The sequence below is a fragment of the Sceloporus occidentalis genome, unplaced genomic scaffold, assembly GCF_023333645.1.
Source record: "Sceloporus occidentalis isolate IW3139 unplaced genomic scaffold, rSceOcc1.0.p SCAF_9, whole genome shotgun sequence".
Taxonomy (NCBI): Eukaryota; Metazoa; Chordata; class Lepidosauria; order Squamata; family Phrynosomatidae; genus Sceloporus; species Sceloporus occidentalis.
In genome coordinates, this window is record NW_028316989.1 from 39,981,184 (window position 1) to 40,004,160 (window position 22,977).

At 39.9% G+C, this 22,977-nt stretch overlaps 2 protein-coding genes across 5 annotated transcripts in view; both read left to right on the forward strand.

The window, feature by feature from the left end:
* Positions 1-2,895, forward strand: part of GABPB1 (GA binding protein transcription factor subunit beta 1) — a 34,307-nt gene extending 31,412 nt beyond the window's left edge. For 2 of the 3 annotated variants that reach the window (XM_089539006.1, XM_089539007.1), the window contains exon 9: positions 143-2,895. In XM_089539006.1, coding sequence (XP_089395132.1) covers positions 143-295 — 153 coding nt within the window. In that variant the 3' untranslated portion in view covers positions 296-2,895. The remainder of the gene's footprint in view (positions 1-142) is intronic. The other variant, XM_089539008.1, reaches the window with a different exon arrangement.
* A 6,442-nt stretch (positions 2,896-9,337) lies between these two features.
* Positions 9,338-22,363, forward strand: HDC (histidine decarboxylase). 2 transcript variants are annotated; one of them, XM_089537856.1, is made up of 12 exons: positions 9,338-9,416; positions 10,390-10,562; positions 12,478-12,591; positions 14,296-14,418; positions 14,958-15,092; positions 16,736-16,879; positions 17,230-17,296; positions 17,758-17,920; positions 18,014-18,104; positions 18,862-18,960; positions 20,439-20,540; positions 21,508-22,363. In XM_089537856.1, the coding sequence occupies exons 1-12, from the start codon at positions 9,389-9,391 to the stop codon at positions 22,261-22,263; spliced, it is 1,995 nt and encodes a 664-aa protein (XP_089393982.1). In that variant the 5' UTR covers positions 9,338-9,388; the 3' UTR covers positions 22,264-22,363. The 2 variants fall into 2 exon arrangements, with proteins under 2 accessions (XP_089393982.1, XP_089393983.1); XM_089537857.1 differs by lacking the exon at positions 18,862-18,960.
* The last annotated feature ends 614 nt before the right edge of the window (positions 22,364-22,977 follow it).

Below are 22,977 nucleotides of genomic sequence, written 5' to 3' on the forward strand. Positions count from 1 at the left end.
AGAATAAGTTAAGTTCTAAGAATGTGCCACTTTTTGTGTTCTAGAACAACAAATTAATGTGCTTTTTTTTAAAAAATGGGAATTAGGTATTAATGTTTTTCACATGATATGTGTTTAACAAGATTTTTTAAAATTTTAATAGGAAAGAGAAACTCTACAGAAACAGCTAGATGAGGCCAATCGAGAAGCACAGAAGTACCGTCAGCAGCTTCTGAAGAAAGAGCAAGAGGCTGAAGCCTGTAGGCAGAAGTTGGAAGCAATGAATCGCCACCAGACTAACAAAGAAGCTGTTTGAATGGTTGAAGCAAGCATAATATAAAGCCAGTTTAAAAAAAACAAAACTTCTGTACAACGTGGACCTGTGTATCACATGGGCACAAACCTGGGATTACATACTAGAGAAGATGCTGTGGGTTTGAAACTGGACTTAAGCCATGAGTTCTGGTTGAATTTCTTGTATCATACGTAACACCTCAGAATTTAGAAAAAATTGTGCAAAAATATTTAAAAAGAAATACTGTAAATAGTTGTTTTTTTTACAGTTCCAAAATTAGTTGCTTACTCTTTTTGAAAGGATCTGCAAACATGCAAAGCCAATGTTTTTGTGACCTTTTTAATTTTACTACAAAACTGCAGAACTACAGATCAGTTTTAAGGGTGATAATTGTTGATTTGAACTGACAGCGTGAAAATGAATTATGTGTCAGAACCAACCCTGAAGGCTAGCAATTTAAAAACTCTTGAGTAAATACATTTCCAGATAGAAATCATTTGTACAGCTTTAAGTAGTTGTCCAGTTTCTGTTCCCTTTTTTAGAACAAAAAGCATAATTTTTTAAATATTTAATTTCTGATATATTCAAGTAGATTGACATGTATATGAAGCTGATATTTTTAAACTTTTCAGTTTGTACATATGCTGCATGGGTTTTTTTAATGTAATTTCTATATACATCTTATGTAAGTATTTTTCAGGAAAGAGGAGGGAAAATTATGAGAAAAATATAACCTATAGGTCAATGGAGGGAGGGAAACAAATGGATAGATATTTCTTGGCTTTGTGCTTTGTTTTAATTGGAATTGGCTTTTCTTATAGGAATGTAACTTCAGAGGGAAAAAAATCAAAACCGGTATTTATGTAACATGCAAATTATCTGGAATTTTTACAGCTGGGGCATGAAATCGCATTTCCAGTATATCTAACAAATCTGGGCCACATTTCTGCAGGTGAATGCCAGACAAGCTCAACTTGCCCTTCCTTACTCTGCTGCCCCTTGCTTGACGGACTGTCTTTTGACAGAGTTTCATTTTAGAGCACTGTAAACCAAGGTGGATGCAAGGAGCCCCACAGAAAAACAGACCATTCGGTGAATGGTTAAGGAGGAGTTTCCCTTTACGAAATCTATATGATAAGCTATGTATAATTGTTATAGATCAAAAACAGAGCTGAGCTCACAGAACAATTGGCAATATCTATGCACGCAACAAAGTTTGTTTCACGTGAGCTGTGCATATGACTGAAGAGGGTGGAAGAAAGGGCTGTTGCACAAGAAAGACTGAATATGAGAGAAGCAACATTTTACAAGGCATGGAAGGACCTTGGCTCAAAGTGAATGCCAAGTCACTGTTGTGTGCCATGAAGAAATGATGGGGGGAATGAGATAGAAACCAACTTGTTTGAGTTTCTTCCCTCACTTATACTACGCTCCTCTTTTAAGATTGTGATTTTCATGTACCAGCAATGTAACATACAAGAAAGTTTGGTACAGTTTAGATTTTTTTTCTATACACACCCTCTTCCTCTGCCCTAAATGAACAGGAATAATATAAAAGATGGGCTCCTGAGCCACTTTAGACAGGTGCTGCACAGGTGAAATGTCCAGGCTTTCTGTTGATGTCCCCTCACCATAGTACGACTGGAAATATATTTTTAAATAGTTAATTTTTTGTTGTGTTATTCATGCAACAAACCAAAAACAGAGATTGCCCTAATCATGAATTCCAGAGACATTTCTGCACTTGAAAATCTGCAGTGAAACAGTGACATTTTTTTATTTTTATTTTGCTGGGCTGATACTGTTTGCATCCACAGTTATTTGTAACAGCTATAATTACGTTTAGATTTATGCAACATCAAGAATATACTTAAAACTTCCAGTGTGTAGTGCTTTAGGTCTTTAAAGCATTTAATTTTCATTAACAGGGTGATCCTAAATCCTCCAGAAAAGTTTCCAGTTGATAGAAATAAGTGTGTTCTTGTATTGGGACCCTAATTTTTAGTAGACCCATAGGAAGTGGGTAGATAAGCACTTGGTCCCAAACTGACAATAAAGGGCAAATAAATATTACATTATGTATCTAGAACCTGATAGCTCAGGTGTGCTATACAGACACATACAGAAGAATGAGGGTAGATTGGACTGTATCACTCCAGATTGTATGTGGGAGCTGACATTTTGTGAATGCAAGAAGAAAACTAGTTGATGGTTCTACCCTAGCCTTCTCCCTGATGTGCTAGTTTACTACTTGCAAGGAGGCATTTTTTACATCAAGAAATATTTTAAAAGTGTTGTTTACCTTGGATCCTCAAGTGGTACAGTCTCTTCTGTCACACCATCCTTTTGCATGTGCTGAGCCAACCACAGTTTCACAGAACTGAGAGAAACATTCAGAAAAGTATGACTTTTTGATATTCACTTAGACCGTACTGCCTTAAAGATTCCTGAGTGCTATACTGCATTACACGTCAAACTACTGTGCAGCTCCTTTATTTCAAAGTATACCTTGCATTTGATTTGTGTTTTGCCGTGTCTTGTTTCCACTGCTTTTATGAAAACGTATAACTTTATAAATCGTCTAGATTACCTATAAAAATGATTACCCTTAAAACTGTATTCTGGTCTACTTTTTCTATTTACAATTAAATATCTTTTCCAGAAATGCAGCCTCGGCTAACTTCTTTTTAAACACTGTTAGAACAATGTGGTTCTGATTTATAATGTCAGTATATTATTCCCATGCTTCATTAGCTGCACTGGCATCTAGGCCCAATTCATAAGTGCTAATATTAACTTTAAACCATTTGGGGCCAGCTGTCAAAAGGAAATTCTTCCCATTTATGCCTGTTCTGATTCTAAGATTATTTTCAGAGGTGGTTCTCAGGGTACTCTTGCTTCCGCCCCTCCTGTTTTCCTATGACAAGTCCAAAGTACAATAGTCTCAGTTTACTCATTTTGTCCTCTAGGCAAAGTTCAGCCTTGATTTGCTCTAAGATCCACTCAGGTGTCCTTTTAGCAGTCCCAAGTATTACTTTGTTTTACTGGATCAAAATCTACTGCAACTTTTGGGGAGACAGGGGCAGCTGGAGTGCTTCTCAAAGCAAAACAACTGCTGAGCCTCGGTCATCTTTACAACTTTGTCCATGTATATGTGCCTTCAAGTCGCCTGGTGACTTATGGTAACTTCATGAATTTCATAGGGTTTCCTTAGGCAAGCAATACTCAGAAGTGGTGTTGTCCATTCCTTCCTCTGAAATATAGCCTACGGCACCTGGTGTTTATCAACAGTCTCCCATCCAAGGACTAACCAGGGTTGGCCATGCTTAGCTCCCAAGATCAGATGGGATCTGCTGCCTTTAGGGTATTGCTGTTTAGTTGTTTGATGTCCTCCCTGTTTGCTATGGGTTCTTACAACATGGCTGGTTAGTCACCATCCTTTTTTGAAACAGTCATAAAATACATAATATGAGAAGTAGGAAGGCTCCATGAATGACGTTTGATATAACAAGAAACATCTATTATACTTTCATAATGAGCTGGATTCATTCATGACCATATGGATGTTTCCCAAGGCTGTGACTGCAAAGATCTTGGCAATTAATATTATTCCTATTCATGTTGCTCCCAGTGAGCAAATACGTCTCCCAGCTTGGGCTTCCAACCCACTCAGTCCAAATGCAAGGTAACTATAACAAAACAGTTGTTTGCATCCAGTAATATTTGTTAATGGCCCATTTTGATCTCCTCTATTTCCCCTTGGTTTCTTAATTCATTCCCTTCATGAACAAGACGCAGCCACATTTGTTCACTCCTATTATGTTTTATTTGTTCTTCCAAAACGAAATCATAATTGCAATCAATGACCTTTTCCATGGCTCCGTAAAACTTAGGTATATTATGTACGGATTCCTCTCCGGAGTAATACATTAAGTAGCTATGTTACTAGTATTGTTTAGAGGAAATGGGTCTGGAACTTGTTCCTTTTCTTGTAAGATTCTTCAGAGACTTGGCAAAATGTGCTGAGGATGTATACCTTCTAACTGTCCTGATTTGGTAAGGATAGTCCTGATTAATTCTCTGCCATACTATTATATCAGCAGCTTTTAAATAGTCCCACTTCCTCTACTCCCACTTGGTTTGTAAAATGTTATTATAGTAAAATCATATGTACCTTCAAATCTTCAGTAGAGTTATGGTGACCCCATTAATTCCATAGGGTTTTCTTAGGCAAGGAATACTCAAAAGGCGATTTTTGACAGTACCTTCCTCTGAAATATAGCCTACAGCAGCTGGCATTTGGGGTGGTCTCCCAACCAAGTATTAACCAGGGCTGGCCCTGCTGAGCTCCCAGGATCAGACAGGATCTGCTGCCTTCATATCCTCCAACATTTCACAGATGAAAATGGGGACAAGTGGCCAAGCAACACGAAAGTAGCTAACAACCTGAAAGCAGATGGCAACATGAAAGATGGCAAGAATATACAAGCTAGGAAAGGCTGCAGCAGTTTGCTTTTGCCTGAGCCTACTAGGAAGGACAAGATTCTGCTCTTTCCTCTTTCTCTGCTGAGTTAATGGAATACAGATTACTTTTGCATTTTGAACATAGTTTGCAGCAAGAGAAATAAGCTGGGATGAGGAAAGTGAAACTGGGATCTTCTAAAAGCAGCTGAAAATGTAGGACAGCAGAGAATTATTTGGGACTGTCCCTGCCAAATCAGGATAGTTGGGGAGTATGTTTACCATACTTCTTGGGATACTTTGGGAGTTTAACTTAAAAACAAAAAAACTTTGCAAGATCTGGTGGAAAACATGATAGATAAATGTGTTCTGGCACCCTTCCTGTGTATTTCAATTCATTGGAAATAAAAAATCTTTTGAAAAAGGGAAAACCAAAGCTAAACTCTTATAAATTCCATGTATTTCTGTGGGATAAGTGAGTGAGATAAAGCACTTGCTTGTATCCAATTTAAAGAAACAGCAGGTCTTAGAAATGCTCAAGCATGCTTAACTGCATTCTAAATCTCTGTCTAGATAAATTAAGGGGATGGGGCCCCATATTTTTAATTTTGATTTTCCACCTTCTTCTCTTTCTTTTTTTTTTTACACAAGACCAATCTAAATGCAAAATGTAAAAATACACATCTCAACGACAGTCCTTTTCTTCTTGCACTTTTTGCTCACAGTGTCTTTCTTATCAACATTTCCTCCTTCCCTGTATCACAATATCATGATTGTATGATATTCTGTATCTAAATAGACCTATCACTATCAGCTGTCCCTCATAAGGTATCTAAGCTTTAGATTGTGAAGGAAACAGAAGGTAATTGCGATACATGCTAAGAATTACCCAGTTTCAAGAAGGCCTCTGTTTTAACTCCTTTCCCCCCCTTCTATCACAGTATATGTGTGTCATGTGTGTATTAAATAACCCTTTTAACTGAGTAGTCTTCATCTTAAGAACCCCTTCATTTGCTCAGGTTAAGTATCTTGCAGTGTGGGCCCAAGACATTTTGCTGCCAGAAGCAGAACAAATGCTTCCTCTCCTCTCCACAGCTGAAGTGCATGGAACCACAGGGTGCTCAAGTTATTTCCATAGCTGTGAAAGACTTGGCAGATCTACATTTGGCACTGTACAACTCCTGATATCTCTCAGTGTCCAACTGGGTTGAAGATTCTGGGTGTTGCAGTCAAAAAAAGTACTGTCCCTAATTTCTACAAAACTTCACGAAGATTCACAGTATTAAAATAACAATCAGAGTAAATTTAGTAAGAATTTGTTGCCGTTAACTGACCGCCGAAAATCTGCTACCAGAGATAACTATTTCATTCTGATGAACAGCAAGGATAAACTTGAGAAGGCCTAAGATTGTATATTGGGAATTTGTCTGTCAAATTAAAAAACTGATCCCCAAATTGCATCTTCCACCTTCTGGACAGTGAAATTGTCTCTAAAGCAAGTGAGGAATTTGTTGGACCTTAAAGTTTTGGCAGAGTTTGACTTCCAGCAAAAATCAGAATAGATGAATCCCCCCCTTTACCTCTCTCTTTTCTGAATGTGTGTTCATTTTGTAGCATGTATGAACAGAAAAACAGAGAGAAATGGGGAAAATAGATAAGCATGCATCACCATTATATTGAATTTATCCTATCTGTTTTATATCTTTATTTAGGGCTTTGAGGTTGCCTCTGATAACTGTTGAGCAGCAAGATTTCTGCACTGGTATTCTGTGGTGTGCATGGAACTTTTGGAGACTGTATGTTTGCTGAATTCCATATCAAAAAATTACAATATTGTTTTTTAAATTGATATAAATGTTCAAATGGTTTACACTTAGGCATGGGAGAAGCCTAAGGCACTCAGGCATGATGGGATTTCTCAAAATCGGAATCAGCATAATCCTTCACTATGGGAAGGTGATAGTGAGCTGGACTGGGAGATTTTTTGCATGTAGTAGATAAAGGGAGTTTCTTTCTGGGAATGAAATTCTTTTGGTCTATGAACATTCACACTGACTGTCCAGTTGTTATTACGTATTCCACCTCATTCCTATCCTCTGGGAAAGTCACTTAAACCTATCAACACCTGCTGTTAGGACCCATTTCTGGGGATAAATACATGTGCCCAGACTATAGCAAATCAATTCTAGACTCAAACCAGACAGAACTTTTGTTTGATTTTGACTTGTCATCTCAGTAGCTGGCCAACCCACATACCACAGGCAGCTACTGAGCCACTTTCAATCCAGCTGTCCCAAAATTGGAGCTACACTTCAAGATCAGTAGAGTATTACCTCTTCGCAAACCTGTGACTCACTATTATCTGCAACCTTTGCTTTGTTAGTTCTTGTGTGCGTGTGTGTGCGAAAGTCTGTGCTTGTGTGTGAACTCCCCTTTTAAATACATTGCATTAATTTGGAAATTACCTCTGGAGTTCTCTGGGTTTGGAACCGTTACACAAAGACCAAGCTCCCAGCCAGAAGTTACCCTGGCCCTCTTGCTACTAAATTATGGAGTTAAATTAATTTCCACATTGAATACAACTTGTGGGTGTCCTGTCAAGACTCCTTGCAATTTAGGTAACAGCTTGGAACTCATTCCAGATGTTTGCTGAGGTTCCAGTTGTCTGAAATTGAAGCCAAACAACTGAGTCAGGTTGGAGTGGTTCAATTTGAACCCACAGTTGAAAGGTACACACACACACATACCACAATTGTCCAGAGCTGGATATATTTGCAAGCTTTGTGACTACCTTATTTGGAATGGAAAGAAAACCATACAGACACAGCTTGTTACATGATATTTGATGACAGATATCAAATGTGAGAAAAACATACCCTTAATAAAGGCCAAAGAAACTCTGTTCACTCACCCATTCTTATGCAAACTGAAATGTGCCACAATATATGATAAATGTTTTGGACACGAGAAGCTTCGTTACTGATAAAACTTGTGTGCTTCCGAAATAGTGTATTACCATAGTTAGATAGTATAGACTCTACTATTAGTCTTGCAGTGAGGTGCTGGAGCACAGAACTATGGATATGATGTGTAGCATTCAATGTGACATTTTATCTTCCAGAAGGTGATCATATTAATCATATTAATCGGTTGCAACCAAAACAAGAAGGAGTTTTGTAGCATCAAGAGTAACTAGTTTTACGTATCCTGACTCACAACATTTCACAGAGGAAAACTGGGACACATGTGGCCAAACAACATGAGAGAGTGATCAAGTTGGCAAAAGTTACTGGTGAAGAAGAACACATAAGCTGGGAGAGGCTGCCACACAGTTTGCTTTTGCCTGAGTCTATGGGGAACAGCAAGATTCTGCCCCTTTTTCTACTCTGCTGAATTAATTGAGAGTAAATTACTTTTGCACTTTGAACTTACAGTAGTTTGCAGCAATAGCAGTAAGGTGAGGACAAGCTGGAAAAGGAAAGAGGACATTTTAAAAGCAGCAGAAAGAGTGGGATGAAAGAGAATTAACTGGGACTGTCCCTGACAGATCAGGACAGTTGAAGGATATGGTTTTACACAGAATAAGTGGAACAGATGGGTGAGACATAACTTAGCTTACATCAAACTTTCTTGTGGCAAGCTAAAAGCTTACATTAAACAAAATTTGTTAGTCTTTAAGGAACCACAAGCTATTTTTTGCCCAAGCTACTTTGTTGTCATTAAGTGTGTTTGGATGATGTTAACAGTAGTAGGGAAGGAAGACTCAGCTATCACATAGGGAGGTATCTGTACCCATAGTGATGCAGAGGTATAATTGTATTTGTTTTTGTGGGTTTTTTCTAGTTATGTGACTGTGTTCTAGAAGAGTTTATTCCTGACGTTTCACCGGCATCTGTGGCTGGCCTCTTCAGAGATTGCAATTTCTGAATCTTCAGAGCAATCTCTGAAGATGTCAGCCACAGATGCCGGTGAAACGTTAGGGATAAACTCTTCTGGAATATGGCCACATAGCCCCAAAAACCTCAAACCTTAAGTTTGTTAAGATTCAGCATTTTACAAAGAGAAACAAGATTATACAGTTTCTTTTCTTTTTCTTCTTTACAATATTCCAGCCTATACAAGCTATATTTATATATTTATGACCCTTAGTTTTCCCCTTAGTTGTATTTTGAACTTATTAATTTATATCTTATATATTTTTCTTTGTACTATATTATTTATAGCCATCGATTTTTACAAAACTTTCTAAGAAGTTCCCAGTGCTTTTAGCTTTTATTTTGCAATGTCCTACATTTTCCTTGAATGATCCACATTTTATGGTATTTTGTCCTCCTTTGCGGTTATGATATCTGGCCACCCTTCTGATCCATGCGTTGTATCCTGTTTCCTGTTCTGATGAAAAGATGAATGAGGGCTCCAATTTCCTAGACTTCAAAGGAATCCTGAACAAGCAGAGAAAGGAGAAGCAAAAGGAGGGAGGAGCCATCAAAATATATTTCTTAATAGCCTGATGACGTAGAGTCTGCCAAGCTTTTTAGATAAAGGGGGGTATAAAAAAGGCAGCAGGATGAAGGGGGCATCAGCTGAGAAACAACGGAGCTGTCATTGCAAAGAACTTTGGAAGAAGAAGCAATACCTATAGAAAGCAACAGCATGGACCCTGAGGAATACAGGCAGAGAGGTGAGTAGATTGGCTTGGAGGGAGAATGAATGCTTTGTTGAGCTTTGGTGGTTCTCAAAGCTTTGGTGGCATCTTAAAATGAGCAAGTCCCTGAAGAGCAATTGCTGGCTATCCATCGAAAGCACTAAGCAGAGGACCTGTGTTCAGGGGGAATATAGTGCGGAGTATCAGATGCAAAGCAAGAGGATAAAGCTGTTGCTTTTATAATATTCCCTGTGAAATTCCTGAAAATATCTCACGTTCTAGGCACCTTTTGCCCAATGAGGTCTTCTCAAGGCAACATGTAATGATGTAGCAGTGGGGGGAGCAAAAAGAGCCCCTTGCCTCCCTATATGAATTCTGTCCCCCAATGAAAAGTTCATTCTGTCTCTAAATTTCTAACATTGCAGAGAGTGAGTTCACACCTGGAATTATTACATTTGCTTTGTTTCCATTCCCTCGGTAACTTTACTTGACCATTTTCTTTGGAGGCCTAAACTATATTTCAATGCTCTACTGAAGTTTTGGGTTACTGCAATGCTAAAAATTTTGCAACACCTCCTTAGTTCAGGTGGAAAACATTATGGACATGACCAAAGATGAAAAACCCTCAGGTCTTCAGGTGTTGGCAGACTCCATTTTCCATCAGTACTGGCCAACATGGCTAATGGTCTTAGCGTTTGAGATCCAAAGTGAAGTTTGGAGAGATTCATTTGTTCACAGTGTGTACATCTTCAAGTCAATTTATGGTGACCATATGGATTTCATAGGGTTTTGTTAGGCAAGGAATACTCAGAAGTACTTAGAACAGTAAACAAGTGAAGTGCCTTCACTGAAAAGTGTTGTATTTGGAGTTGAATATAAATGACATCCTATGATAGGGAACGCCCATGTATAAGCCAACACTTTGATACTCTGGTGAGACACATGCAAAAACTATCCCCAAATTTGTAGAAACTCTTGTGTCTGAATTTATGCCTATTGCTTCTTCCAGGAAAAGAGATGGTGGACTACATCTGCCAATACCTGACCAATGTGAGGGACAGACAAGTGTATCCCAATGTTCAGCCAGGCTACATGAAAGACCAGTTGCCGGACAGAGCCCCCTTTGAGCCAGAGAGCTGGGACACCATCTTCAAAGACATAGAGAAGATCATCATGCCTGGGGTAAGAATATACTGTAGTAAGTAGTAGGCATGCAGTGGGTTTAAAATGGGAGACTCAGTATACATTCACAATATCAACTTTAGATCATTCATTCATTTGTTCGTTTGTTCACAGTAGTTATATACTCTTCTGCAGCTTGAAAGGCTCACAGAGCATCTTATGTATCAATAAGAAAAGGCAAGATAGTTCCTGCCCTAGATGATGATTTTAAAAGACATGGCAAAGGCAAGGGATTTCTAGCATCTAGCACTTCAGTGAAGTTAGAAAGATTGCCAAGATAATATATCTGATGTATATTTGTATCATTCTGTATCTTTTATGCTATGCTGCATTAGCTTTTTTTTTTAAACCCTAACAGTAATAGTTTGGCTTATCCTTGCAGCTCCTCTTGATGCCTTTTTAGATATAAAGAACAGAAAATGATTGCTGCTTCCTCTCTACAAATGTATATCATGAATGTGTTTCGCTGAGATAAATTTCACACTAAAGCAGAAATATTTAATCTCTGCACTACACACGACTGTATTTCCTTTGTCTTTGTCTAAGAACGCAACACTTCTATGATCAGATCTAAGATAGATGCATTAATGAGCTTAGCCCTCTCCTTTCCTGTAAAATAAGCAGGGCGAAGGATCCCTTGACTTTAATGGTTGTGTAGAAGGAAGGGCCTCTTTATTCTTATTCTTCTCAGTGTCTGTCAGTCTATCCAGTTTTATTGACTGGAGCTTTGGACCGTCAATGATGCAGATTATATCTAAGAATTTAGGAATCAGTGAGGAATCTTCAGCTAATGTGGCACATTGCAAGTAATGCAAGTAGTGTCCCTTTTTTTCCGTTGCACTGTTGTGATCTCTCTATGGTGAATGCATCCAGAAGTTTCATCGTTCCATTTGGAATTGCCACTTTCCCCACTGAAACTACAGTCACTGTCCATCTTTGACAACCATATACAGAAATTGGAAATATGATGGCAAAAACCATTCTAACTTCACTATTCAATTATATATCTTTACAATTCAGGATCTTGTCTAGTTCCTTCACAGCTGTCCTTCCAAGTCCTACTCTTCTTCCAATTTTTTGATTGCAGATGCCAGAGGTACTGCATCTCAATTTATAGATTTCAATATTTACCATCGAACAAAAAAACCCAACAAAATACTCATTCTCCACCCCACTTAATATGACAAAATTAATTTGTGTGCAGTCAACGAAGAAGGTATTTTGTTGGGCTTTTTGTTTGATGGTATTTGATGCTTATATTTTCTTATGAGTTTTTAAAAATTTCTCTTTTTTCTCTTTTTTCTCTACCTTTCTTTACCTTTTTCTGTTTGTATAATTCTCTGGGTTTTTTCTTCCAATTTTATCTTTTCTGTGTAAAACTGATTTTTTAAAATTAATTATAATATATAATCAGGAACATTTAGACCATAGTATGCCCAACGTACTTGCGGTTGAGAAAAACAAACTTTTGGATCATAGATATGTCAAGTCTTGGGGATGACAGAATTAAATACAAAGAATGGAATCTCAAGACCTACAAACTGATATTCACCATCTCTGGGAAAAGAAAGCAACCATGGTTCCAGTTGTGACAGGTGCTCTAGGAGCAATTCCAAACTGACTGAAAATGGACGAGTCCTAGATTCTTGGATAGAATCTGAACTATTGATGGCCCAAAGTAACAAACTGAGTTATGAAACTGAGAGTAAGAATAGCAACAGCCATAGTATTTTTCATATCCTTGCATAAGGCTTGCCCTACTGTGGGGTGGAATGAGGCAGATGCTTCTGGTGGCAAGGGATGAGACAGCAAGTTGTGACAAGGCTTTGAAGAGTCACTTTCTGCTCTATTGCTGTCAAATCAGCCCCTTCCTATTGTATAGTTGTTATTTTTCCTGACTGTTGTTTCCACCTAGGTTGTCCACTGGCAAAGCCCACACATGCACGCCTACTTCCCAGCGCTCAACTCCTGGCCTTCGCTCTTGGGGGACATGCTGGCAGATGCCATCAATTGCCTAGGATTTACTTGGGTAAATGAACTACTGGTGCTAATTTTACCTGACTTGAGTGTGTTGTAGTAGTCTGAGCTACAACTTAAATCGGGAAAATCCCGCAAAAGCGGGATCGTTTTCAGATGATGTTGGGGGCACTGAGCGTTAATCCAACATTAACCTTCACAGAAAGTGGACAAAATCAGCTGCTTTTTACTTCTGGGATTTTCTGAAATGCCCTCGATGTGTCTGAAAATGATCCCGCTTTTATGGGTTTTCCTCAGGATTTAAATCCTGTTTCTGCATGGGTTTTGGGCACTTAGCCTTCCATGTGATAAAGTCCTCTGTCAGAGACAATGGTAGTGGCACTTCAGATACCTCTAAAGGAGTTGTTATGGTGCAGAAGAAGGCAATGGTAAACCATTGCTGAATACCTTTTGCCTTTAAATCCCCATAAGGGGACACTTTGTAGTGTTGCCAAAATGAAGAGTGGAGAGGGCTTCAGTCCTTTAGAAGAGGTACTGTCAGCAATTGTTCTTTGTTATCCATTTGCATGACAAGCAGCTTCTGCTGAAATTCCAGCTTCTGCACAACCATGGAATATGGAGAAGCCTTCTCCAGTTTTCAGTCTGATAACCTTACCTGGAATATCTTGCTTTTCTGGACTTGAGAATGCAGCTTGATCAAGTGTAAGGAAGTAGGAAAAGAGTAAGACCACACTGCAGGTGGACTGATGTAATGAAGGAAGCTATGGCCCTAAGCAGAGCTCCCAGAGGTCTTTAATTCATAGGTTTGCCATACATTGAAGTTGACTTGTTGGCAAATAACAACAAATATTGGCCTTGGCCTGTACAGAACTATTTGGAATCTAAGGCTTGAACCCCTGTAGAATCTTTCAGTTTTCTTACAGTCCCTTTCGCTTCTACCCAGATCCATGCATCCTTGAATGCTACCAATGTTTTTCCACCATCTGCTTACAAGACATTCAAAACAAAACAAAACAAACCCTTCAGCCTTCATTCATAGGACATGTGTGGCCAAGCAACATCAGGGTGTGGTCAGGATGACAAAAGTTATCAGTGAGGAAGTACATACAAGGTAGGAAAGGCTGCAGCAGCTTGCTTTTGCCTGTGTCTACTGCAAAAGGCAAGAGTCCACCCCTGCCCTCCTCTCTTCCCTGTTGAATTAATTGAGTGCAAACTACTTTTGCACTTTGAACTCACTTTGCACTAATAGAAGTAAACTGAAGACAAAGGGAGGAGGAGAGAGAAACGGGGTATTTCAAAGGCAGCTAAAAGCAATGGGACAACAAAGGATTAATAGCAACTGTACCTGCCAAGTTGGAAGGTATGCTTATGAATGCCCACATGCCCAAATGTGACAGGCTCTTTTGCTAATAAAAGACAATCTTTCCAGATCTTGAGATGCATTTCTTTGTTCTCTTGTGGGTTTCATTGGATGTTCCCCACATTTTGTTCTTTCTTCAGTAGCTAGTGGTAAGAAAGTCAGTACCATTGACATAGCCATCCACCTGGAATAGTAAGTGTCCCTTCATCCCAAACTGTTGGCAAAATCTTTGTCTATATGATAGTTGCATGGGGTGTGGGAAGAAGTGGATGCAAAATAAATTAACTAGGACAGGAACAATACCATTAGGCAAGAAGAAGAAATGTTTATGTATTCTTCCATGAGCAGAATTTGGTCCACCAAAAAGAGATTCCCTTGTTTATCTGTCACTTGTAGGCATCCAGCCCTGCCTGCACAGAACTGGAAATGAATGTGATGGACTGGTTGGCCAAAATGTTGGGTCTCCCACATACATTCTTGCACTATCACCCAGACAGCAAAGGTGGAGGAATATTGCAGGTAAGTGATAAATCTGGAGAACAGGGTTCAAATACCTGCTTGACCATGGAACCCCACTGGATGATCTTAGGCAAGTCACACACTCTCAGCCTCATAGGAAAGCAAAGACAACCCCCCTTCTGAACAAATATAGCTCTGTTTAAATATTTGAAGGGATGTCATATTGAGGAGGGAGCAAGCTTGTTTTCTGCTGCTCCAGAGACTAGGACCTGGAACAATGGATGCAAACTGCAGGAAAAGAGATCCCACCTCAACATTAGGAGGAACTTCCTGACAGTAAGGGCTGTTCGACAGTGGAACACACTCCTTCCTCGGAGTGTAGTGGAGTCTCCTTCCTTGGAGGTCTTCAAACAGAGGCTGGATGGCCATCTGTCGAGGATGATTTGATTTGGATTTCCTGCATGGCAAGGGGGTTGGACTGGATGGCCCTTGTGGTCTCTTCCAACTCTATGATTCTATTATTCTGGCACCTTTCTGTATGCTGATATATGTTGTTTTTAATAATTGCTGTCTCCCCTTCCCTCCCTCCCTCTGTCCAGAGTACTGTCAGTGAATCAACCTTGATCGCTCTTCTGACAGCAAGAAATTATAAAATTCTAGAAATGAAAGGATCTGAGCCAGATACAGATGACTCTACTTTGAACTCTCGTCTTATTGCTTACGCCTCAGATCAGGTAAATTACTGTTATGTATGTCTGTGTAATGTGTGAAGTAATTTTCTATATCACTAAGATTAGTATATCTAGTATAATGTTGTTGTTGTGTGCCTTAAGAAAGTTGTCCTCAACATATGGCAACCATAAGACAAACCTATGGCAGGGGGTTGGACTAGATGGCCCTTGTGGTCTCTTCCGATTCTATGATTCTATCATGGGGTGAGCAAATCACACTCTCAGCCTCAGAGGAAGGCAAGGGCAAACCTTCTCTGAACAAATTAGTTTTGCTGGAAAGCTACTTTGAGAAAGCAAGTTCTATGTTCAATATATTTCCTCTTTGCCCTCTTGTTCTACGTGAGGGTTGGTGAGCAAGGGAATCAAGTGGCACTATTTTGGGGACAGCGAAACAGAGTTCCTGACTGTTAATCATTATAGATTATATGTCTGCTTCAGGCATTGTAGTTTCCCCTAGATATGGCAGGGGGCAGCCATATCTAGGATCACCCAATTTTGATGCAGACTATGTGTATGTCAGTGGTATGATTTGAGGAGAGTAAGACAGCTGTCTTCTGCATGCTTACGTAGGAATGTGAGGAGTTGTGCATGCTTACATGGGAATGTGGAGAGGATCCCAGCCATTAATGGCTGGGGTCCTACATAATGCAGATGGAATGTAAAGTAATGCTCTGCTAGAGCAATTTTACTGGGCTGGCTTTCAGTCCAGCTCCCAGTATGGGAGAGTACTCCTTAGCCTATTTAGTGGCTGTGACTGGAATTGGGGGTCGGGGGTCGGGAGTTACCTAAGCAATATCCAGGTGCAATTTTGTAACTGAAGGATGAAAAAAGTAGGTGTTGTTCCAGATCTCCACTGAGGATGTGTGCATTTGGTGGAGATCTAAGAGAATGACATCTCATATCTTGGCTACAGTTCGACACTGCTCAGGTGCTCCCCTGTCTTTCCCTGCCACTAAATGGCCACGAGGACATAGCATTCATGCTTCCTTCCATAGGGGTGGGTGGGGAATTATACAAAGAGTTGTTCAACCAATTTGTACTGGTTCGTTGGAACTGGTTGAAATTGATCAAAGGCATGGAGGCTTGAGAAGTTAAAAGGGGAGCCATAAGTAGCAAAGGGGAGGAAGAGACTGGAGTGACTGAGAGGATGGAGAAGTGCGAAGATCAGAGGAGAGGGAAGGACTGGATCCTCTGGAGCTGCTGAGGAGAGCTGGGGATGTGCCAACAGGGCTGGAGGAAACACCATCCAGATGTGGAACTGAGTAAACAACATGGCAAGCTCCTAGGATCCTGGCAGTGAGGGAGCAAACATCTGAAGACTTGGTTGTTAATTATTTTGAATAACACCACTTGAAGGTGATGAGTACTTCCTTCCATAATGACACTAAATTGACATAATGTGCCTTATTCTGCACATGCTTTCATCTATCCCAACTTAGTGCTACCCAGAGATGTTGCAATACAACCCTTATAATTCTTGACAGCATGATGCCATGATGGTTGGGATGAGGAGGGTTTCTAGTACAACACATTTGGTGGACACCAGTTTGGGGAAGGGTGGACTAAACCTATGGCAGTACTGAATCTTCTGACCAGTAGCACCAGCAGCTGAGTGCCTAGAATCTGTGGCTTCTCTTTCTGTGCAGGCCCACTCCTCTGTTGAAAAGGCAGGCTTAATTTCGCTTGTGAAGATGAGATTTCTGCCTGTCGACGAAAATTTTTCTTTGAGAGGTGAAACCCTTAAAAAAGCCATTGAAGAGGACAAAAGCCGTGGCCTGGTACCAATTTTTGTAAGTTTTGCATTCTCTTCATATGTATAATGACTAGTGTCAGCAGTGAGATCTACTTCAAATTATTGTTTTAAAGGTCGTGAAACTATTAAATCATATGCACAAGTGGGTAAAAAGAAACCAGCATGCACACCATCATGCTTCTACAGCCTATATAAAGTATAATTTCTTCAGCTTTCTGTAAAATTTTAATCTCTTTTACCAACACCTTGCTAACTAATACTTAATACTAATAACTAATACTTAATACTAATACTATTACTTAATACTAACTAATACTAATACTTTTGCTAGCTAATACTTTGCATCTCCATTCATGAGGTCCTACTGTACTTTCTGGTTTTGTCTAGGTTTGTGCAACTCTGGGTACAACTGGTGTCTGTGCTTTTGACAGTCTTTTGGAGCTGGGTCCGATATGTAAGTAATTGCAATGCTCTTCAAAATCCTTCCTTAAAAAATCCAGCTGTTGTCCCAAGGTGAAGAAATATTGGGGGAAGATCCATAATCATATACGTACAATGTTAGATATCAATTTTCAAATGAAATGAGAGATCTACATGTCAAAGAAGGTCTCAAAAAATGATGAGTGCAAATACTGGAGACTGCTTTTATATGTATGAGCACAAATACTGAAGACTGCTAGAATTTTGCTGGACTCAAATTGGAAAATACCACAGTTACCGCCATCATGACAAAGCAATAGCAAATAGCCAATTAGTAAGCCTTTGGTAAGATCCTTTAGTTACACCGTGTCTGCATGGTTGTTTTGCTTACGCAAAATATGCTATCCTGCCCAATGAATTGTCATTTCAAAGGTCTTGTCCCTTCACTAAATTTGCAATTTAACTTCATGAATACCATTGTCAATTCCTCTCCAGGTACTAAAGAGGGACTCTGGTTGCATGTTGATGCTGCATACGCTGCAACAGCATTTCTCTGCCCAGAATTCAGAGTATTTCTGAATGGAATTGAATATGCCGATTCTTTCACCTTCAATCCTTCCAAATGGATGATGGTTCACTTTGATTGCACAGCATTTTGGTAAGTGTGACACAAAAGGTCACCTTATTTACACATCTGGTTGTTTTATCTTCACGGAATTCTTCCCATATACCATTTTGTCCTGTTTTATAGGGTCAAGGACAAATACAAGTTACAGCAAACCTTCAGTGTTAATCCCGTCTACCTCAGACATCCCAATTCAGGTTCAGCTACTGATTTCATGGTGAGTCAAATGATAATAAATCAGAGCTCATGTAATAAATGACTTCTTCTGATTAATGAACAAAACTGATTTGAACCTGGCACTCTGGAGTTCTGGTTTTCAGAACCAGTGTGCACAGGCTGGATCCCTGCTTTAAGTTGCCCAAACCCTCTTGCTGTTTTCTACTGAGCTAATAAAATTCCCTTCATTGAATATTAATTGTGGGTGCCCTCCTAGGACCCTGGCATTTGGGTAACAAGGCTATCTGTGTAACTCTGCTTCCATCATTATCAGCAGGATATGTCAGTTGCAGAATGGTGATACTTCAGCCTCACATGCATAGCATCATTTACAATGTGTATTTCCATAAGAGAATTTCAGCCAGGGTGAGATACCACAAGGGCAGCCTCATAACAAAAGTAGAAACTGTGCAAGGCATGGGACTTAATCTTTTACTCCTCGGCCTCTTTGTTGAGACCCATCATGACCATCCAGTGAGGGGTCAAAAACAAAAAAGAAAGAACGTCTGGCTTAGACTAGTAGTTGAGATGGTGCAGGGGAGGTGTTTTCAGGATTTCCTCACTCCTGGATGAAGGAGGGACACTTTAATGATTTGAGGTTATTTTTGCAAAGAAAGTGAGGGAATGCAGGGACTTGGAGGGCTGGTAGCGGGCACAAAAAATCCCCATGGACTGCATACAGCTTGCAGGCCAGAGGTGCCCCATGCCTGTCTTACAGAGTCTTTTTGACTAACCCATCTATGGCTTTTCATTTACAGCACTGGCAAATCCCCCTGAGCCGAAGGTTTCGCTCTTTGAAACTCTGGTTTGTGATTCGTTCATTTGGTGTGAAAAAGCTCCAAGACCATGTCAGACATGTAGGTGAATTAAGATTACAAACGTAAATATACCGTATATACTCGACTATACGTCGACTCCATGTAGAAGTCGAGGGCAAGTTTGGGGGACAAAATTATGGATTTTGCTATGACCCATGGATAAGTCGAGGTAAAACTTAGGGGCATATAGCAAAGGATCTAAAGGATGAAGCAAAGCAAAACAATGTCAAAGAACCTACAAAATTCCAGCAGACGTAACTCTTTGTGCTCACCCTTAAGGCTGGATGGATGAGAGAATAGAAGGGGTCAGTGCTTCCAGGATAGATTATACTCTTGCTTTTCACCAGGGGATGGTTTCTTCTTTTAAATAAGAGTTAAGATACAGTACTTAAATTGACCTGTGGATATGTTGACTCAGTTTTTTGGGTCAATTTTTGACTTACATTTCTAGACATATACATGAGTATATATATATATAATAATGTCTCGTTGCTCAGCTCCAAAAGAAACAGGAGTACATAACACAACTGATCATATTATGTAAACACCTATAAGCCAGACATATGATTTCATAATTTTGAGGATTCATGTCTACACTCATTAATGACCTAATGTAATTACAAAATAATTGTTGTTGTGTACCTTCAAGTCAGTTCCAGCTTATGATGATCCTAAGGTGAAGCTTTCATCAGGTTTCCTGAGGCTGGGAATGTGTGACTCACCCAAGATCACCCAGTGGGTTTCCATGGCAGAGCAGAAACTCAAATCCTGGCTTGTTCTGAACTCATGTTCTGAACATTGTTGAGGAGCTGAATATATCAACAGTGTGATGCAGCAGCTAAAAAAGCCAATATGATCCTAGGCTGCATCAATAGGAATGTAGTGTCTAGATAGAAGGAAGCAATAGTGCCATTCTATTCTGCTTTGGTCAGACCTCACATGGAATACTATATCCAGTTCTGGGCACTACAATTCAAGGGGGTTATTGACAAGCTGGAGCATATCCAGAAGAGGGTGACTAAAATAGTGAAAGGTCTGGAAACCATGCCCTATGAAGGGTATGTTTAGCTTGGGGAAGAGAAGGTTAAGATGTGACATGACAGCCATGTTTAAATATTTGAAAGGATGTTTTATTGAGAATGCAGAAAGCTTGCTTTCTGTTGCTCCAAAGAGCTGGAGCAGTGAATTCAAATGGAAAAGAGATGCCGCCTAAATATTAGGAAGAACTTCCTGATAGGAAGAGCTATTTGACAGTGGAATATGCTGCCTTACAGTGTGGTGGCATCTCTTTCTTTGGAGGTTTTTAAACAGAGGCTGGGTGGCCAAATGTTGGGGATGCTTTGATTGTGTCTTCTAGCATGGCAAGGAGGTGTATTGTATGGCCCTTGTGTTCTCTTCCAATTCTATGATTCTTTGATTCATTTTAGACAGTAGGACTGTGGCTTTATTTTAATTCGGCATGCTATGATTTTTGTAACTCTCGAAATATCTCTGGGTTTTTGTTTTTTTAATTGCAGGGTACAGAGATGGCCAAATATTTTGAGTCACTGGTTAGAAGCGACCCTCTCTTTGAGATTCCTGCCAAGAGACACCTGGGACTGGTTGTGTTTCGTTTAAAGGTAAATCTAAAGGGTTTCTTTAATATTTAACAGTTGACCTATATAATCAGTTTGTTTTCAGACAACATTGAAGGCACTGAGAATTTTCCCCAAAGTAAAAAGGGGCCGATTTTGTCCACTTTCTGTGTGGGTTAATGTCGGATTAATGCTCAATGCCCCCAGTGTCGGAAAACGATGCACGGGATTTGGGCACTTAGCCTCCAGTGTGACAAACTCCATAGTGGCTAACCAGTTCTTATGGGAAACCTATGAGAAGGACATGAGTTCAACTCCACCCTCAATCTTGCATTTCCCAGCAATAATATGCCGTGATACACTGCTTCTGATACTGGAGGTGCTATGCAACAATCCCGATTCATAACTATTGATGGCTCTAACCTTTGAATTTCTCTAGTTCCCCTTTAAAACCTGCCAAGCTGGTAGTTGTCACTACTTTCTGAAGCAGTGAATTTCACAATTTAACAATGCACTGTGTGGAGAAGTACTTCCTTTTAGTTATCTTGAATCTTCCACTGAGTGGGCTGATCCAAGGTTTTAGTATTATGAGAGAAGAATAGAGTGCCATGTCATTTTATAGAGTACATCAATGATGCTATATAAATAAAAATAGAAGGAGGAAGAGGAAGTGGGGAAGAAGGATATCTTTCTCCCCAGATCTACCTTCTCCATAGCATGCACAATACTGTGTCTCCTATGCTCACTTTTTCTAAGCTTCCCTCATGCCTCATAGGGAAGTTGCTCCAATCTTTCAACTGGATGACCTTTTCATGTATCTCTCCACCAAATCATGCTTTCCTGTCATTTGAAAATTCATGATTTAGTAGGCAATGTTCTCTTTAACAGGCCTGGTAGAGATATTTGACCACTCAAGAGAAACTGTGGGAGGGACCTGGGTCCAGAATTGTTTGCTCACTTTGGAAACTCATCGCTGTGTCTAAAATATGCACCTTTTTTAAAAAAAAAACAGGGTCCCAACTGGAAGACAGAAAAAGTCTTAAAAGATGTAAACAAGTCGGGGAAGCTCTTTGTTATTCCAGCAATGCTCAGAGAGAAGTTAATCATTCGCTTCACTGTAACATCTCAGTTTACAACCCAAGAGGACATCTGGAAAGACTGGTCCCTCATCCAGAAGGCTGCAGTGAAAGCTGTTAACCTGCAACATATGCCAAGGCCTGTTGGCATCTCAGAGAAAGACGACCAGGTCCTCAACATGGTAACTAGCTCTAGTCCTAAAACAACGGGTGCCTTTTCCCCTTTTTGTTCAGAGAAAGAAGAATGCAAACCATCTCTAAGCCGGGTAACCGTGCAGCCGCGAAGAGGGTCTCTCAGTTCTCCCCCATGGCTCTCTAATGAAGATGTACCAGTGCCTGAGGATCCAAACTTGGACAGCTGTTTTGTAGAAGAAGGCTCAAATGCAACCAGCCACAAGCTTCCCTCAAGCGTATATATCCAAAAGAAGAAAAAGACTGTCCGCTCCTTCAGTGTGCCAATGGCTGACTTTGGAGAGTCATGCCATCTCAAGACAATGGACTTAGACAGCTCTGGGAAGAGGGGACCATGCACTAGCGAGAAATTCCTTTCTAAATTGCCTAAAGAAATGCTGATGCTGAAGAAAAGTGACCTCGAGAAACGACTGAAATTTTACAGTGTGCCCAGTTTTCCAGAATGCACCATTCAGTGTGGCCTTCAGCTGCCATGCTGCCCTCTACAAGCCATTGTCTAGGATGCCTTAGCCTTTAACACGACAATAAGAATCAAAGTCTGCCCATTCTCATGCAATACAGTAATCTATGACCCTAATATATTAAATGATAGGTATATTATTAGTTTCAGAAGACTATTTTTTAAAAAACAATCTGTATATTTAAAATGTTTAAAATATAAATAAACTATTTAATATTGCTGTCCGGAGTTCCAAATGTTTCCATCTTATTTTGTCTCCTGTTTATTGTTCATTGTATGCATATTGTTATGGGTTGGTAAAAATATGAACTAGGACCCAGAACCTATGGGCTCCCGAGGCCAAATTTGGCCCCTTCAGAGTCCTACTCCTCTAGTTGTTGTCATTGTGATGACAAGTTGACTCTGATTTTTGCAACCATGTCCCAGGTTTTTCTTGGTAAGAATTATCAGAGGACATTTGCCATTGCCTTCCTCTTAGGCTGAGAGACTTTGCCCAAGATCACCCAGTGGCCGCCTGTGATTTAGCAGAGATTTGAACTCTGGTCTCCTGGGAAGTCCTCTAGTTAATAACCCAGAAGCAAGAAAGATGTAGAGAAAAGGACAACAGTTCAACAGAATGACACAGTAGAGAGGCTTGGGACTGGGATATTGTGTGTGTGTGTGTACCTTCAAGTTGTCTTAGTCTACCATTTCCAGAAGTCAGTCATATTGTAGCAATGTGTGGTGTTTCTTTCTCCTTCTCCTCCCAGAGATC

Coding starts and splice junctions, on each gene's coding strand:
- HDC (XM_089537856.1), top strand. CDS start 9,389: ATGGACCCTGAGGAATACAGGCAGAGAG. Junction 10,563..12,477: donor AGAAGATCATCATGCCTGGG/GTAAGAATATAC, acceptor GTTTCCACCTAG/GTTGTCCACTGGCAAAGCCC. Junction 18,105..18,861: donor GTTCAGCTACTGATTTCATG/GTGAGTCAAATG, acceptor TTTCATTTACAG/CACTGGCAAATCCCCCTGAG.